Genomic DNA, 18493 nt, shown 5'->3' with positions numbered 1-18493 from the left:
GACAGCCAGGTGACTACATAATCATTTCCACTTTTATTATGTATCATAGCTATACTATAGGACCCATAACAGGAAAGAGGCACTAATCATAAAAAAGCATTAGGCAAATCACCAAACCCAAATCAGCAGTGAGCAATTTTAAGCGGAATTCATCTTGCAGTTGATTCAGTTTAATTGTGTCTTTCAGATTCATTCATTCAGATCCAAGCACTTCTGATTCCTTATGGAGACACATACTGCTTCATTGGATTCTCTGCCCATGTGGGGAAGGCTCTGGCCAGCTTCTGAGAAAGCTCTTTCTTAATAGGCCACTTCCAGGCTTGAAAGAAAGGGGCTAGGTCTCTCTTCACTTGCTGGGAGAACTTTTCTGCCCACAGATTCATCTTGGACTCGTTGTCTTCTGGGATTTGGGTCATTTTTTGGTACTCAGCAAAAATGCGCATGTAGGGCTCCCATCCAAATGCCTCCTGCAGCTGAAAATCAGAAAAATATGTGTATTCAGTCCCTTTCTGAAGTACTTCATAATGGCTTCTATGTACAAAGTAAGGAAGAAACAAAAAATAAAATAAAATAATCCTTCCAGTAGCACCTTAGAGACCAACTAAGTTTGTCATAGGTATGAATTTTCATGTGCATGCACACTTCTTCAGATACACTGAAACAGAAGTCACCAGACCCTTATGTATAGTCAGAGGGTGGGGAGGGGTATGACTTAGAAGGGTGGTGGGAATGGGTGATTGGCTGATAGGAGTGGTAAACCTGTTGACGGCTGTGTATACCATGTTTCAGTGTATCTGAAGAAGTGTGCATGCACACAAAAGCTCTTACCAATGACAAACTTAGTTGGTCTCTAAGGTGCTACTTGAAGGATTTTTGTTTGTTTTGACTACGTCAGACCCAACACGGCTACCAACCTGTAAAAAGTAAGGAAGAGATATGCTCATAAAGTTATGCTCAGAATGCCCTTTTTGTCTGTAACATTTTGTTGCATGCCACCCCAATCTCTGAATGGTTTGCGGTTTCTAGCTCTGAAACTGTGCTGTTTTTATGATATAGGGTTCATTTACACATACAGTGGTGCCTCGCTTAACGAATGCCCTGCTTAATGAAATTTCCACTTAACAAAAGGTTTTTTCTAGCGGAGGTTGCCTCGCTAGACGAATTCGTTTTATGAAAAATTCGTCTAGCAAATCTCAGTTTCCCATGGGAATGCATTGAAATTCAATTAATGCGTTCCTATGGGCAAAAAAAAATTCAATGCATTCCTATGGGATTCGCTAGATGAATTTTTCGTTATAAGAAAAGACCCGTGGAACGAATTAAATTCGTCTAGCGAGGCACCACTGTATATACAACCTGAGCCTACAGTGGCGGTGGTCATAGTATTAACAGCCCAAGAGGTTCTTGTTTCTCCCATAGCCACAGCCTTCGGTTCCCACAGAAATCAGGCATGGAATGTTGATATACTTTTATTGCATTTTACCTGCAAATATGGTTCCAGTGCAGTAAACAGCTCAAAGTCCTTTAGCTGGCCATTTTTAATATAATTTTCAATCCTTGTCTTTCTGAGCTCCGGCAGAAGTTCCTCATGGGCCCTTTCTCTTGGGGTGCTCAGGACAGTCTCATTCACATAGACAGACCAGAGATTGCAGGTGGCTTCAGTGGTGTGAGGTGGGAAATCCCACCCGTCCTGCTGCTGGTTGTGCCCTAGCTCATGAATGGGACCCCATAGGCCATTGGCATGTATGGACTGCACATCTATCATCTCTTGCACAGACTCCAAGTGAAGCATGATTGGGTAGCCAGCATGCATCCAACCTAAGGAGCGGCGAGGGAGGAGAAAGACACATAAAATAGACCCTTAGGAGCTGAATGCCAAGGAACCAGCTGTAGATAAAACACAGTAGACAAAACACAGTTGAGGGCCATCCTTTGGAAATCATGGCAGCACAAATGGCTTTCTGGTCAGGTGATGTTGTCTGTTGGGAAACGTGAGGAAACTACTCAGATCGATGTGCTTAAATGTTGTTGGGGCAGAGCAGGCGTTGGCTAAGGCAGCAAGCAAGCCATATTTAGGGTTCCCCGTCCTCTCCCCCATGTTTTTTAACATAAATGAAGCCGCTGGGAGAGATCATCAGGGGGTTTGGGCTGGGTGTTCATCAGTATGCAGATTATACCCAGCTCTACCTTTCTTTCAAAGTGGAAACAGTGAAGGCGGTGAAGGTCCTCTGTGAGTGCCTGGAGGCGGTTGGAGGTTGAATGGTGGCTAATGGGTTGAGGTTGAATCCTGACAAAAGAGAAGTACTGTTCGGGGGGAACGGTGTGTGTGTGGGGGGGGGACGACGACTCCCTGGTCCCGAATGGGGCAACTGTGCTCCTGAAGGAGCAGGTGTGCAGCCTGGGAGTCATTTTGGACTGGCGGCTGTCCAGGGCAGCTGTCTACCAGCTTCATCTGGTATGCAGACTGAGACCCTACCTGCCCGCAGACTGTCTCACCAGAGTGGTGCATGCTCTAGTTATCTCCCACATGGACTACTGCAATGGGCTCTATGTGGGGATACCTTTGAAGGTGACCCAGAAACTCCAACTAATCCAGAATGTGGCAGCTAGATTAGTGACTGGGAGCGGCCGCCAAGACCACATAATACCGGTCTTGAAAGGACCTACATTGGCTCCCAGTACATTTCCGAGCACAATTCAAAGTGTTGGTGCTGACCTTTAAAGCCCTAAACGGCCTTGGCCCAGTAACACCTGAAGGAGCGTCTCCACCCTCATCGTTCTGCCCAGACACTGAGATCCAGCACCGAGGGCCTTCTGGCGGTTCCCTCATTGTGAGAAGCAAAGTTACAAGTAACCAGGCAGAGGGCCTTCTCGGTAGTAGCACCTGCCCTGTGGAACGCCCTCCCATCAGATTTCAAAGAAATAAACAACTATCGGACTTTTAGAAGACATCTGAAGACAGTTTAATAACTGATGTTTTAATGTATTTTTAACCTTCTGTTGGAGGCCGTCCAGAGTGCCTGGGGAGACCCAGCTGGATGGGCGGGATAGAAATAATAAATTATCACCACCATAATCATCATTGGATTTGTGCATTAGTCTGTGTGCATTGCCTTTTGAGAACAGGACAGAAGACTGAATTCTATCTTCCATCATGGTTCCTAGGCGCCTTCCTACCAAGGCACTTGACCCAAACCAAAGTTGCTTAGTTTTAGTAAGATGGTTGTATCATATGGTCTCAGGCTCTGCCCCATTATAAAGGAACACTTTGACAACTAAAGTGAATCAGAAGAGACCTAGTCCAGCACCTTGTTCTCACAGTGGACAACTAGATGCCTGTGGGAAACCAGCTTTTGTGAAAAGAAGTGTCCATCTAGCAAACAGGCTTCCTTAGGGCAAAGGTCCACGTGCTCTGAGGGAGACCTTTGGGCAAGGAGGGCCTAAGACAGTGGTGTGGAGCTGCCTGGCCTGTGGGACAATCTTGGCCAGCCAGTTTGGCCCACAAGACCATTAAAAAAAATACCTCGCTTGTCAATCAGCTGATGTCACTGTGATGGGTGGTATGATGTCAGTTGATGGTTTCAATTATACAAGGTCCACCACCACCCTTGCTGGTTTTGGCAGCAGTTTCAATGCAAATCCGTTGTCATTAGGAAGGTGACTGTACTGATACGCCTGCTTAGAAGTATCTCCCTCCACTCCATTTCCCCCTCCAACTTTGGGACTTCAAAGCATCAAAATAGTGGGCATCTTTGTGACAGCTGGTGGTTTGACAGTTAGGTGGCTCCACTCGCCCATCAAAACTGGTCAATCTGACTAAGGATTGTAGAGCCCAAAAAGTCACGTACCCTTGACCTAAGGGAAGCTACAACTGTCATACCTACCAAGTTGCTGTGGGAGAAATAAGGGACCGGACCGGAAGTAGAAGACCGGAAGTAGCGCTGCCGCCATTTTGGAACTGGGCGGAGCATGCTCAGAAGTGACTTTTGATGCTGCTTTGCCCAGTTCCAAAATGGCCACCGTGCCAGAATAAACCGGGGGAAAACAAAAAAATCCGTTTTTTCAGCTGAGAACAGCTAGAAAAATGGGGGTTTCCCGGAGAATACGGGAGACTTGGCAGCTATGACAACTGTACTCTCACAGGGCGGGGCGATACATGTAGATTGCTCACTGCAAAGCCCGAGGATGTGAAATGGGTGGCACAGATCCAAGGGAATCTGGTAGAATGCAAAATTCCTCATGTCTGGCCCTTCAGACTACAATTCCCAGAAATCTTCAGGGGTAAGTCAGGAGAGCGAAATGGCCTAATAACCAGCTAGCTTAAGTTTCTAGCACACCAGTGCCCTCTGGACTGCTTGTCTCAAAACTGCTGCATTGTGCAAAATGCCACTTCCAGCCACATAATGTATGAATTTGTAAATATTGTACTTGCCAACTGATATTTGAACATCTGCCACAATTCTCTCTGGCCTGGGGAAAACAGCAGGGACGGATGCTAACTTGGCCACTGCCTTCATCATGTCGTCCCAGATGGTGAGAAGAACCCCAGGATTGTCCATAGTCCGCACATTGTCTGCTGGCACTGTCAAAATAACGTTTGCGGTTTCTAGCTCAGCCCAGGGAGCAGGAAAGTGGCAGATAGTGTTCTGCCAGGCAGACGTGCTGGTTTCACCTAGTGAAATATTTTAGCAAAGGGAGATGTTTATTTTGAAGGGAAAAAACCACATTGCATACTTCTCCATTATGTGGATAACACCAAGTAATTAAGCAAGTTCATTTAAAAGAAAAAACCAGTCTCTAAAAAAGAAATGACAGATAACACTCATTAACAGCATTTGCATCCATTCATAGAAAGAAGGGGACTCGCAAGTCCTGGAATGCCTCAGCTGATTCCACCATCCTTTCAAAGTACAGGCCAGGTGGCACTTCAGGCCGAAGGCAGCAATGGATGTCAGGTTCATTGCAATAATAGGAGGAGCTACAAAGTGTTCATAAGTGTGCTGCAAAGAGGGGAGCAGTTCTTGGAAACACCAGCAGAATTTAGACATGGCAGCAGAGCATTGGGAGATCCGCGATGGTTGCAAGAGTTGCACAGTTTGCTCAGATATTACAACAAAGGTGAAAACAATCACACATGATCAGGTGTGTCTTGGTGGTGGTACAGAAGGGCCACCCCACACTCCAGGCCTGCCCAACACACTGTTTGTTAAGGATGAATGGGTGGGGTGGGGGTGGGGGGACAGGCTGAAATGGTGCAATAGTGAGGCCATGGCACTCTGAACATATTCAGAAGTACTTTTTTAAAAAATTGTACCATATTACTTTATCTCTCTCCCTCTAAGAAGAATGGCCAAAGAGGTAGGAAAGTCTAGAGGGGGCTGTATCTGCAAGATTTGTTTTTCTATGAGCAGCACCAGGCAAGAAACTGTGTGCTCTGCGGAGCTCCCAGAATGCAATGGGTCTCCTACCTGCTTGCCAATTCCTTTACGTTTGAATTCAGATCCATTTCCTATAGTTCAAAGAACATTTCCAGGGCATTCCTATGCAAGTCTACTCAGAAATAAGTGCCACTGAGACTTCTGCACAACTCGTAGGTGTGTACTTTCCTTCTTACCATGTTTGTAATAAGGTGCCTGGACTGCTCCTTCGATGGTAACGGAGATCAGGCCCACCGATGACTTCTCTGGCACAATGATGTATAAGAGGCCACCCCACAAGCTGGAGACTTGCACCCTCTGAGCCTTCACTTCAAACCTCCTTGTTACTACGGGAGCACGTTTCAGCTCCTCGGCATCACTTATGTCATCCGAATGACAACCAATCTGCACCTAGAGAAAGGAAGTGTGATGCTTCAAATCAGACTTTGCTACAAAAGACAATGGGCCATTAAACACTATTTGGTCTGCTGTGTCCCTTTGACATGACTCCCATCTTGAAACTGATGTGTTGATGCTAAGTTAGAAAGTTTAATTTTGATTTATTCCCAGGTAAGCCTTATTCCCAGGTCTTACAGATCAGGGTCAGTCCTCTCAATCAGGGGTGCCAATATTGGGGGGGGGCAGGAAAGGCCCCGCCCCGCATAATCGCTCACATGATGCGGTGGACGCACACCATTTGTATGGCAATGACTGTCAACTTTGGGGAAGCCTGGCACCCTTAAATATTTTATGGGGGGCGAAGACCTCTCAGCCCCTAGGAGTTGGCTCCTATGCTCTCAATGATTTTGTTCAACAAACAGAAAATGGAAGAATGCAAGGTTTAGCATGCTAGAGGTACCTATTGTGTCTTGTGACACAATAATTTCACAAGAAATTCCAGCCCCCAAAGTAGATCTGAACCATATAGTAAAAACAGTACAGAGTCTGTTGTTTGCAGTTCAGCTGAAGTTATTGTAAGTTCCTTAGCACCTGTAATTTAGCACCGATGGCATTGTAGGGAAACAGCAAGCTGGCTGTTTTCATTGGGGGGACATAGAGGCCCGTGCTTCTCCATGCTTCATTTCCTGCAAAAGGTCAAAGCAGTTGAAATACAGTGTATAAATCAGTCAAAAGTTGTTCGGTACAAATAAAACAGTTTAGTTAGCTTTCCTTTTTCGAAAATACTTTCCCACCGAGTCCAAGACTTCAAACTTTGTATAGGTTAACTAGAGATTTTACTATAAAATCCTTGGAACGTCTTGTAAGCAATAGGAGGATGTCAATTTATTTGGCTCTGATTCCACCATTTCTCCAAAACGGTATCTGCGTTGCTCCTGCACAGCCCCAATGATGTTCAGAAGTAATTCCCTCTGGGTTTGGTGGGGCTTACCCCCAGAACAAAGCTTCAGAAAGCTGGACTTTATTAGAATTCAGTTAGTTACCATCTTTCCCAGAGAGCATATCTGCATATTTACATATTCTAAATAGCTTGTGGTTTGTTGTAAAGAGAAGTCCTGAGTATACAAACAAAACATCCCTATTAGACAGCAGCATGAAGCTCCAGTTAATAATAATAATAATAATAATAATAATAATAATAATAATAATAATTTATTATTTATACCCCGCCCATCTGGCTGGGTTTCCCCAGCCACTCTGGGCGACTTCCAACAGAAAAATAAAACACAATAATCTATTAAACATTAAAAGCCTCCCTGAACAGGGCTGCCTTCAGATGTCTTCTAAAAGTCTGGTAGTTGTTTTCCTTTTTGACATCTGTTGGGAGGGCATTCCACAGGGCAGGCGCCACCACCGAGAAGGCCCTCTGCCTAGTTCCCTGCAACTTGGCATCTCGCAACAAGGGAACCGCCAGAAGGCCCTCGGTGCTGGACCTCAGTGTCCGGGCAGAATGATGGAGGTGGAGACACTCCTTCAGGTATACTGGACAGTTAAGTCATTCCCAGAAGTCCCACAACCAGGAGCCAAATGAGAAACGGTTTTCAGAACATTGTTCCATTGTTTACTGCTGTAACTGCTATAAACAAAAGTCAGCACAATTCAAGAGGTCAAACTCATGAATGGACCACATTACTTTAGCAATCCTTACAATTTAAGGTAGGCCAATACAGTTTTAGGACAGAGATTATATATTTTGACAACCGATCTGAAGAAGAGGAAATGTGTGTGTTTATGGAGTAGGAGACTAGCACCCACAACAAGGAATGCTCTTTATTCCAGCCCCCACTTTTTCTCTAAAAGACACCTGGGAACGACAATTTGTTATTACAGAACATCATCCCAAAACATTTTGAGGTGGGGATGGGGATGGAGAAATTGCAGCCACAAGCCAGCAACTACCACTGCTTCTCTAAAAACATTTGATAGCATAGCGACAGCATTTAACAAAAAGAAGAAAGATGTGAGACAATTCACCTTGTACCCCTAATTTCAATCCAAAAGTTTGTTGTGTTAACCTTTCAGCTCAGCAGTAATTAGTAATTATTCTCACATATTGCAGGTGAGGAATGAGCTGAGTTATGGCTTGCTCAGGGCCACTATGACTTTATGGCCGAGACAATATTTCAACAAGGCCCTTCCCAGGTTATGGCAAATTCTCAGGAAGTCAGATACTGTATTCAGATAGCTAAAGCCAGCAGATCAAACCCATAGCAATTAGCTGAATAAAAAAATTGAAAATACTTCTTACCATTATTCTTTCCATTTATTCTGATAGTTTGAGGAGGGGAAATAGGGTAAGTTGCTCCAAGCTGTTGATTCAGGCTGGGCGCTAGCTTTTGGAATTCTGGGGAAACGTTGTAGAGCTCTGAAGCCAGCCTGATAAAAAATGCCTCCTCTGAACTGGATTTGATGGGGTTGCTTGCACTGATCTCAGGAATTCCCCTGGACTTCATCAGCTCCATCACATCTTCATGCACAGAGAATATAGTAGGGGAGTCAGCAGCTGGAATCTTTATCAGTGTAACCAAATCTTGTCCTAGCTTCTTAAGCCATGAGGAATATGGCGACTTCAGAGCTTGACGGTTCTGAATGTGTTGCTGGAATTGAAAGAACGCTTTCCGGAAGTGATATGCCAAAGCAACGTCTCTGGCCTGTCTAGCTGGGAAGCTTTCATCAGATGAGGTGATGGGATTTTCAAGGATTCCAATTCCAAATTTCTCCAGTATTTTGTTTCCCGGAAACTCAGCAATAATACTGGAACCAGGATTTTCATCAGCACTTGACCAGGCTTGTCCGCCAATCAGGAGACCACCTCCTTCAGAGACAAACTCTTGGATTTTTTCCACCTCTGTGTCATAGTAGGCTGTACAGCAATACACACTGAGGCCATCTTTAAGGTCTGTTAGCTCAGATGTGATCTTTGCTTGATCTAGCATGGAGTGAAGGTCCTCGAGATAATCTCCAACGCCAACCTTTCCTCCCTTCCCAGAACTAAGCCACCGGATTGCATTGACGATGAAAGGTTTCATTGATGGTGTGCTAAATAGGTTTTCATGAGCACTTACGATAACCCGTCCCCTCCCATAGTGAGCAGCTGCAAGAAATGACTGGTGAGCATCATCTATGGCAACTGGAAATGCCAAGACTCCATGGATTAGCAGCTCAGATGGAACGCCATCCTGTATCTTGAATTCTTTCACTCCATTGAGAAGAGCTGTTAAATCACTTTGGATATCTAATCCATGCCTGGGAGAAAAGCAATATCAATTCTTATCATGAGGAGTAACACTATATGGCAAGACAGCATCTTATTGTCCTTTCCTGAAGGATCTCAAGAGATTCTTACAATTTCATGTACAGTATATACTTTCCAATACAACAAATTACAATTTTGTCACTAGGATTTATATGTAATTTACTGCTGTAATTCATCGCTTTACGTTTTCCCTAGCAAATTCCTTAGACTTCTACAGTGGCAGTTCCAGAAGAGCCAGGCCTTTTCCAATGAGAGATGCGTACGCCCCACTGGTGTGATGTGCTCATTTTGCTGTATGGCCAGCAAAGATGCAGGGTGAAACGTGGCTGCAGTAAGGCAGTGATTATCAAAATCATCCCTTTTGGCGCAGGGCTCATCCTGACCACCAGTACCTTACATGGGCTGGCAGGTGAGCTGGCCTGGCTAATTTGTATGTAACTCGTTTTTTATTCGCATGTCTCCCTAGGTAGGCACCTGACTGCTTCTCTTATTGCATGCAGTAGAGCCCCATAATTCAACTACATCCAATAAAGAGAAATTAAAACCCTGCAGGGGGGAAACAGAAGGAAGGGAAGACAACCTGGATTTTGTCCCTGGAACTTTTTTACCCACCCCTTTAAGCTAAAGGCTTAAATTCATAATTTGTGGGCACTCCTATTTCCCCCAGGGTTATTTTAAGAAGAAGAAGAAGAACAGTTTGGATTTGATATCCCGCTTTATCACTACCCGAAGGAGTCTCCAAAGGGCTAACATTCTCCTTTCCCTTCCTCCCCCACAACAAACACTCTGTGAGGTGAGTGGGGCTGAGAGACTTCAAAGAAGTGTGACTAGTCCAAGGTCACCCAGCAGCTGCATGTGGAGGAGCAGAGACGCGAACCCAGCTCACCAGATTATGAGTCTACCGCTCTTAACCACTACACCACACTGGCTCACTTTTAAGCCCTAAAATTGGCTCACATTAGCCAATATTTCCTGACAACCCCTTCCCTGGGAGAACTCACTGGCACTGCAGAAAAAGAGGCATCTTGGTGACTACAAGTACAGAATAATATAATTGTTGAGTTGGAAAGGATCCCAACTCCCTGCAATATGGGAATCACAACTATTATTATGAGCAATTTAATCCTCAGTGCCTAGCAAACAAGTCACCGTAAGTGAGACTTAGGTGGATACCTAACATCACCTCTTAGGGCCAGCAGGAGAAAGCTCTGCTGGATGAAATGGAAGGGTGCCCTGTGTGCCAGGGAATGATTGCTTTTTTAATTGCTGCCATCATTACCACAAAGTAGACTTGAATTCTTACCTGTGTTTGGTCACAAGTTTTGCATATGTATGTATGTATGTATGTATATATGTGCGCACGCACGCACACGCACACGGATGGATGGAATGTTGGGAATTGGCTTGCACGGTTTTTTTTTTAGTGAAAAATGTAGATAAGAGGTTTACTTACTGGGTGATAAGTGGAATCCTCGGCATTTGTGCGGACACAGGGAAGATCCCCTTGCCTCCAACGTTGCCAGTGAAGTACACACCAGCCACACTCGCCACCCAGTTGCCAGGGAACCCAAGCAGCGTGTTCTTCATGCCATGTTGACTTGCCCAGTGCCAGGCCTGCCCTGCGATAAGCAGGCCCCCGCCGCTCTTCACAAACTGCACAAGGTCGTCTGCGTGCACCTCCTCATAGGCATCTGCGCAGTAGACTCCCAGGGAAGACCCCAGCGCTGCCCCCGCCTGCACTTTCACGCCATCACGGAGGAGCATTTGAGAGAGGGAATCCAAGCTTGCATGGACACCCACCTGCGATGCCACTGAGGGCTTGAGCCACTGCAAAACATTTCTAATGAATGGCAAGAACTGGGGAGTTTTCAGGACATCTTCATGGGAGACAACTACCATGCGCCCCTCCCCGTACTGGGATGCAGCAATTAGCACTTGCCCATTTGCACTCGCAAGGACAGGGAAAGCTTTATCTCCTGTAAGCAGAAGCTCACAAGGCTGGAAGCCTCCACTAAAGTCAAAAGAAGGGACACCCTTAACTAGAGTTGCGTAAGAATTTTGGAAATCCATGCCAGCTGTTTGGAATGGATTGTTGAATGATGGAGCTGAAAGAGAGAGGGGGTGGGGAAGAGAATCCAAGACATCTAGTTAGAATCTGCAAATACCCACTACATCCATATTTCCCCATAAAAAAGTTAAAGTGTACAAAACCTTACCAAACTTGAGTTCCTCTCTAGAACTGCCAGTGCACAGTGACAAAGGTTGGGGCCTTTATACCCAACAGCTAGCTTTTTCTGGGGGTGGGGTGGGGGAACACAATGGGTGTGGGAGTGTAGCTTTAGGCCAATCAGAAGCCCAGGCTAAATACCTGTCAGTAAGTTAGTAACCACACTATAATCCCTTTAAGCTTTTCCTTGTTTCTGTACCTAGAAACGATTAGATTTTAAAAAGCCACGGTTTATTGTATTAACATGTCCAGAATTGCAGAAGGAAAATTAAACCCCTTTTGAAATTAAATCCCACCTGTCTTACCTACTAAAGCTGCAACCCTAACAACACCTACTAGGGAGTCAGACGTGTTGAATATAATGGGACTTACAGGTGTTGAGACAATCACCGAAACTGGGAAGCCAACAGCCCCCCCTTCTTCTCTCCCTTCAGGAGCCGGGGAACACGACCCAGGGACCGCAGTAGCCTGGGCACGCAATTAGCAGAGCTTATCCACGCAGGGTTAGCAGTAGCACCTTAAAGACCAACTAAGTTTTTATTTTGGTATGAGCTTTCGTGTGCATGCACACCTCGTCAGATACAGTACACTGAAACAGAAGAGCTAGACCCTGTATCTGTTGAAGTGTGCATGCACATGAAAGCTCATACCAAAATAAAAACTTAGTTGGTCTTTAAGGTGCTACTGAAGGATTTTTTTTTATTTTGCTTCGACTCAGACCAACACGGCTACCTACCTGTAACTAGGGTTAGCAGCGTTAGTGGAGAAGACGAAGCAGATGAGAGGCATCTTGTATTTCCATAAGCAGTTTTATTTATAGCATCTTAGAACACTTGGAAGAGAGAGAGAGCAGTGCTTCTCCTCCTATACTCCTACAGCAACTAACTCATAACAGCATAAAATGGAAATGCATAGACATGTGACACGCTATCTCAGCAACATGTCTAACCCTTAAGGTATAATGCTTAAGGTGGAACTGAATTTACCAACAACAGGATCACATTCATCCAGTGCTTTACCAGCTGCACTGGCTCCCGGTGGAGTACAGGATCAGGTTTAAGGTGCTGGTTTTGACCTTTAAAGCCCTATGCGGCTTGGGACACTTGTACCTACAGGACCGCCTCTCCTAGTATGCCCTGTGGAGGACCTTAAGGTCCACAAACAACAATATTCTGGAGATCCCGAGCCATAAGGTGGCTAGATTGGCCTCTACTAGGGCCAGGGCCTTTTCAGTATTGGCCCCAACTTGGTGGAACGCTCTTTCACAGGAGACCAGGGCCCTGCGGGATTTGTCATCTTTCCGCAGGGCCTGCAAGACAGAGCTGTTCCGCCTGGCCTTTGGGTTGGACTTAGTCTGACCCCTGTGTTTTCCTCCCTCATGGCTTGGATTTATGGACTACTTACAATCAGGCTGCATTTTAAACTTAAATTTTAAATTTTAATACTGTATTTTAATCTGTATTTCAATCAATTGCTTTTTATGTTTTATTGTAATTTTATTGGTGTTAGCCGCCCTGAGCCCGGTTTTGACTGGGGAGGGCGGGGTATAAATAAAAATTTATTATTATTATTATTATTAATTCTGTGCAAACACACCTAGGATTCATCAGTACCTCTGTGTTAAACTCAGCTGACCATTCGTGCCTGTCCAATGCCTTCTGTCAAAAAATTTACAGAAGAAAGTATCTGCGCTGGTCTAGGGGCCCATGTGTCTTACTTTAGAGAAGACTGTCTTTTATTTGTAGGAATCCTCTATTTGAAAGGCCGTCTGGGGATGGCTCAGTTTAAAGTAAAACTCTGGCCTAGAGGTCTCACCCTGATGAAGCAGTTGTGAGTACAGAAGATCCCCGCCTTCCTCCTCTCCAGGGTCTTTCCCACACGGTCTCAAGCTGCATCTGTGCACAACTTGCTCTGCCAGTTTGCTTTCTCTGCATGTTCTTGGAGACCAGGGGCAAGGGCAGCTGGTCACAGCAAGTGGGGGGACGGGTGTCATGGTCCGGTCGGCGGGCGGTTGAAGCCCTGACTGAGGACGTCAGGACCAGAGGCAAGATGGTGGTGTAGAAGCAGGAACAGGTGCAGGGCTGAGGGTCCAGCAGCAGACAGTCGCAGGGTCAAGGAGCAAGGCAGAGGCGAAGGTCTGGGAGTCAAGGAGCAAGGCGTCGGCAAGGCAAAGGTCCAAGGGTCAAGGATCAAGGCATCGGCAAGGCAGAGGTCCAAGGGTTGAGGATCAAGGCGTTGGCAAAGGCGAGGGTCCAAGGAGCAAGGCGTCAGCAAGGCAAGGGTCCAAGGAGCAAGGCGTCGGCAAGGCAAGGGTCCAAGGAGCAAGGCGTCGGCAAGGCAAGGGTCCAAGGAGCAAGGAGCAAGAGGCCAGATGCAACCAGGCAGGGATAGCGTTGCTGTGGCAAAGAGCTGAAGGGAAATGCTGAGCTTTTATCCCTCCCAGCTCCTGCCACCAGGTGCAGTGAGATATCAAGTGGTCTCAACTGAGTGGTCACTCCTTGTCTCTCCAGCACAAGCTGAGGCAGGCCCCAGTCCTGCAAAGCACTACAGGCCCCAGAGCCTGACTCCTGCCCATACTCCTGACAACGGGACTCCCTGGCTTTAGCAGCCTGCCTCTCTGGCTCCTGGGCCTACTTGTCTCCAGCCCTGCTTCTGCCTCAGAGTCTGAACTGTGCTCTGCCACAGCCTCTTCCTGTTCACTAAAGCCTGTCACCTCTTCTGCTTCTGACATCTCCTGCTCGCAGTCTGCTCCTTCTACCTCTGACCACTCATCACTATCCTACCACCAATTCCCTGGCACTGAGCCTTCTTCCCTTGGGGGTTCCCCTGGGGTTCCCCCGGCTGGTGCCGCCCACCGCTCCTCTGCATCTAGCCAGTCCATGCTACCTTGGGATTCATAATAGTCCTGTTCTTAATAAAAACTCACCTAAATGAAGCAAGATACCTGGAAAAAATATAGTAAGGTTAAGTAGAAGTGGTAGTATTGATTTTCTTATGATTTGATTATTGTTTATTGGTTATAATGGTAATTATAGGAATTTATGAAAATTGTTTTCAGCAAGACTTTTTTAAATAAGGTCTCGTGTGATATTTTTGTTGCAAAGTGGTAAAATGTGGACAATGATACTGTTAGGTAGATTTGTAGCCGACTGATGGGCTGTGCCCAAACATGGGCCATCAATGGTTCCTTGTCAACCTGGATAGAAGTGACAAGCGAGGGTGCTGCAAGGTTCTCTCTTGAGTCCAGTGTGGTTTAACTCCTTTATAAATCACTTGGGTGGAGAGGATGCTCATCAGGTTTGGAGATGACACCAAACTGGGTGGTATAACTAACAGCTTAGAAAACAAAACTAACAGCTTAGAAAACAAGAAGAGAATTCAAGATAGCCTTGTCTGGATAGAGATCAGGGCCAAAACTAACAAACTGAAACGGAACAGAGATCCGAGTTAAAAAACAACCCAGAAGTACAAATACAGGATTGCTGACACCTGGCTTGACAGCAGTACGTATAAAGCCATGTGTTTTAGGAGACGACAAGCTAAATATGAGTCAGCAGTGTGACATGGTGGTCAAAAAAGCTAATATTTATTAATAAAACAAATCTTTTTTAAAAAACAATTTACTACCCCAGCACCAATAAAAATGATAACAATGTTTTTCAGTGATGTGATTGTGAATGAAGCAACCCAAATATGTCTTTTGTGTCTCTAAGTTTAATTTTATTCAATTGTACTATCTTTATTTCTTAATTCTTGTATGTTATTGAATCATATGCTCCTGCTTAGATGAATATATAAAAAGCTAATGCGATTCCAGTTTGAACAGCAAAAGTATCATGAGAGAACAGCATAGATGGGAAGGGGACTGGAGACCAAATAAATAATATCTGCCAGGCTGCTCAGTCTTCTTGTACTTATCCATTTTGAAAATCCTTACGGCAACCAATTTCAGTGCTTATCCCCTTTATTTATTTGACAAAACTAGATGTATTGGATTCCCTCTCTCCCCACCCAGCTCCACCATTCAACAATCCGTTCCACCATTCAACAATCCGTTCCAAACAGCTGACATGGTAAATTTTTGTCCTTGTCTTCTTGGGCTGTATGCAGTGAGAACAATTTTAACGCCACAATGAAACAATTCCCAATTTTAACGCCACAATGAAACAATTCCCAGAGAGAGAACTGAGGTGCATGGCAAGGAGGAGAAGATAGCCACACACAGACACAGACACAGACACAGACACACACACAGACACACACACAGACACACACGAGTGGGAAAGGTTTTGGGGTGCCCCCTCCCCAGGGCCGGATTTAGATGAAGAGAGGCACAAGGCTACTTCACTTGTGAGGCCCCTCACAATCCCCCCCCCCCACGACTAGAAGAAAATGCAAGTGTTATAAACAAAATTGAGTGAAGCCAAGGAAAATGACCGGTATTTAAAATTCTGCAATTCACAATTTCTCCTCTAAAGGACATCAAAAAAACTTCATCAAAATTTGTTTCAGTTTGTCACTTTCAATGTACAGTTGAAATGTACAGTGCGCACAACCTCTCTTGAGACTTTGTGGCCCTTAATTAATTTTTAATTATTTTGAGTCTTGAAAAACTCCCGAGCTGTTAGTGACCATAAAGCTAAGAAATAGCTGCAAAATTGCTTCCACAGTGGGAAAGTCCATCTGAATTTTTTCCTCGTCTAGCATCCACCTCGTCAAGCGCCCGTTCTCTCGAACATCTGCAGCAAACCCGGAAGTACCAGAACGGGTTCGCCGCTCGCGCATGCGCTGAAGCGCTAAATCGTGTGTGGCGCATGCGCAGACACGCAAACCACTCTGCACACATGCACAGACGCGGTGCTTTGTCCATTTGCGGCCAGCAAATGGGGCTCCGGAACAGATCCCGGTCACAAAACGAGGTACTACTATAATTTAATAAAGGTCTGAGCCTGTAAGCATATGGCTTTGCCTCATATACAGGTGAAAGTGCAAAAATTCATCAAGAAATTTCAGATCAATATCTTCTGGGTATGCTTCCATCAACACTTTGCTGAATTTCTTGCTTAGATGCTATCAGGATAGCAAGAATGGAAAACAATTGTGCAACATCTCTACACAGTAAAGTAAAGGGACCCCTGACCATTAGGTCCAGTTGTGGACGACTCTGGGGTTGTGGCGCTCATCTTGCTTTACTGGCCAAGGGAGCCGGCGTACAGCTTCCGCGTCATGTGGCCAGCATGACTAAGTCACTTCTGGCTCTTTTTAAATTGGCTTCAAGTGCATCTAAAATAGGAATATAGGAATAAAGGATTGTATCCTAAACTTATCTCTTGAAGAAAGTGCATCTAAGGCATCAGTGCATCATATAGAAGAGGGTGAAAGGTTGTTTTCTGCTGCTCCAGAGAAGCGGACACGGAGCAATGGATTCAAACTACAAGAAAGAAGATTCCACCTAAACATTGGGAAGAACTTCCTGACAGTAAGAGCTGTTCGACAGTGGAATTTGCTGCCAAGGAGTGTGGTGGAGTCTCCTTCTTTGGAGGTCTTTAAGCAGAAGCTTGACAGCCATATGTCAGGAATGCTTTGATGGTGTTTCCTGCTTGGCAGGGGGTTGGACTGGATGGCCCTTGTGGTCTCTTCCAACTCTATGATTCTATGATCAGGTGCACTTTTGTAATTTCTTTGCCGTTCCCTCACTCTTTGTCTCCTTGTTTTGTGGTTAAAATTTGGCAAGGGGGCTTTTGCTTGTTTCTCAAGCTCATCAAAATCTTCTCTAATTTTCCTTTAAAAATCCAGAGGTGAACTGTACAAACTTTCACAAGAACTCAATAACAGGTCTGATTTCTGAAGGGCTTTGCTGACCTAGCACACGGATTTATATCTCTAAGATTCTGCAGACTTTGGCTGTGAACTAGGGCCCCTCAAAAAAAAATTCAAATTGGGCCCCACTGGCTGGCCCTGAGTCTCATAGTTGCTGGGCCTGAGTTGCCCTGCCCTTGCATGAAGTCTTGGGTTTGCAATTTGGGGAGAGGGGAGACTGCCCGCTGGGGGGTGGACGGGCTGGCAACGCCCCCTAGATTTAGAGGCCCTAGGCTTCAGCCTACTTAGCCTATACATAAATCTGGCACTGCCCCTCCCCACCTTCCTTCCCTGCCCCATTCCAGTCTGAGCCCTGCAACCTCGGTGCATTTTTGCTTAGCAGTACCGGTGGCAGCAGCCCCAAAGCAGGACTGGGTCTTGTGCAATGGAGCCCCCCCCCCCCCAGCCAAGAGGGCTGTTGCTCAAGCTATCTCGGAGGCACGAAGCTGCGACCTTGCCAGCAACAGCGATTGGTTCTTTCTAAATTTGGAACTAAAAAGGACTGTACCGTGAGTACTGAAAAAAACAACACTGAACAGGTAAATCAATAAAAATCGGGCCATGGGAAGGAGTGGAAAATAGGAAGTCATCCCCTGACCACTGTGGGACGGAAAAGGCAATAATATTGTCCTGAGCCCAAAGCTGCATTTGAATTTAAGAAGCTAAGAACTGCCTAAATGGGAAAAATTAGCCGTAACTTACTTTGGAGGAGAGCCCTCTAAGCGGCTATCGTGATTCATTCTAAAGTAATGTACTTTCGATTTTGAAATCCTGAATTGCCTAGAGCTCTACTGAATATAAGGACCGGATATATAAGGGAATTGGATTGGATCTTGGTAAAGAAAAAAGGATATATTCTTTGAAAATGGAGTATTACTTTTGACTTTCGATTTCGGATGAGTTATGGCTACCATTTCCTGTTCTGCAAACACTGACTGTCCTTGGAGAAGGAAACCAGATAGCCAAAACATGTCTGACTTTATGCAGTTTGTGCTGGCACAGCTATTGGAAATTAAAAATGACCTGGTACAGTGCAATCTGGAGATTAGAAAAATAAAAGGTTGCGATGACCAGAAAGAACTGAACAGCAGGAGTGAGAGTCCAACTGTCCAGTCGGAATTGGGGGAGAAAGCCCAACAAGAAGGACTGGGGAAGGATGAGAGCACCCCAGTCCATATAGAAGAAATTGAGTGGTACAGAAGGAGTGAGAGTCCATCTGTGAACGAAAAACTAGCTGAGAAAAACCAGTATGAATTGAAAAATATCTCCTCTCGA

The 18493-nt window shown here is 45.4% G+C and overlaps 1 protein-coding gene across 4 annotated transcripts; it reads right to left on the bottom strand.

The window, feature by feature from the left end:
• Positions 1-10: 10 nt before the first annotated feature.
• Positions 11-17992, bottom strand: LOC118083669 (TRPM8 channel-associated factor 2). Of its 4 annotated transcripts, none has more exons than XM_088657535.1 (8): positions 17921-17992; positions 10586-11237; positions 8125-9122; positions 6408-6502; positions 5615-5828; positions 4433-4672; positions 1484-1818; positions 11-473 (listed from the first exon to the last, which is right to left on the bottom strand). In XM_088657535.1, the coding sequence occupies exons 2-8, from the start codon at positions 11200-11202 to the stop codon at positions 222-224; spliced, it is 2751 nt and encodes a 916-aa protein (XP_088513661.1). In that variant the 5' UTR covers positions 11203-11237; positions 17921-17992; the 3' UTR covers positions 11-221. The 4 variants fall into 4 exon arrangements, with proteins under 4 accessions (XP_088513661.1, XP_088513665.1, XP_088513657.1 ...); XM_088657539.1 differs by having other exon boundaries at positions 10586-10959; positions 17921-17954; XM_088657531.1 differs by lacking the exon at positions 17921-17992 and adding an exon at positions 13175-15546.
• Between the last annotated feature and the right edge of the window lie 501 nt (positions 17993-18493).

This window comes from Zootoca vivipara, chromosome Z1 (genome assembly GCF_965207765.1).
Source record: "Zootoca vivipara chromosome Z1, rZooViv2.hap1.1, whole genome shotgun sequence".
In the NCBI taxonomy this organism is placed as follows: Eukaryota; Metazoa; Chordata; class Lepidosauria; order Squamata; family Lacertidae; genus Zootoca; species Zootoca vivipara.
This window is presented reverse-complemented; position numbering and strand designations above follow the sequence as displayed.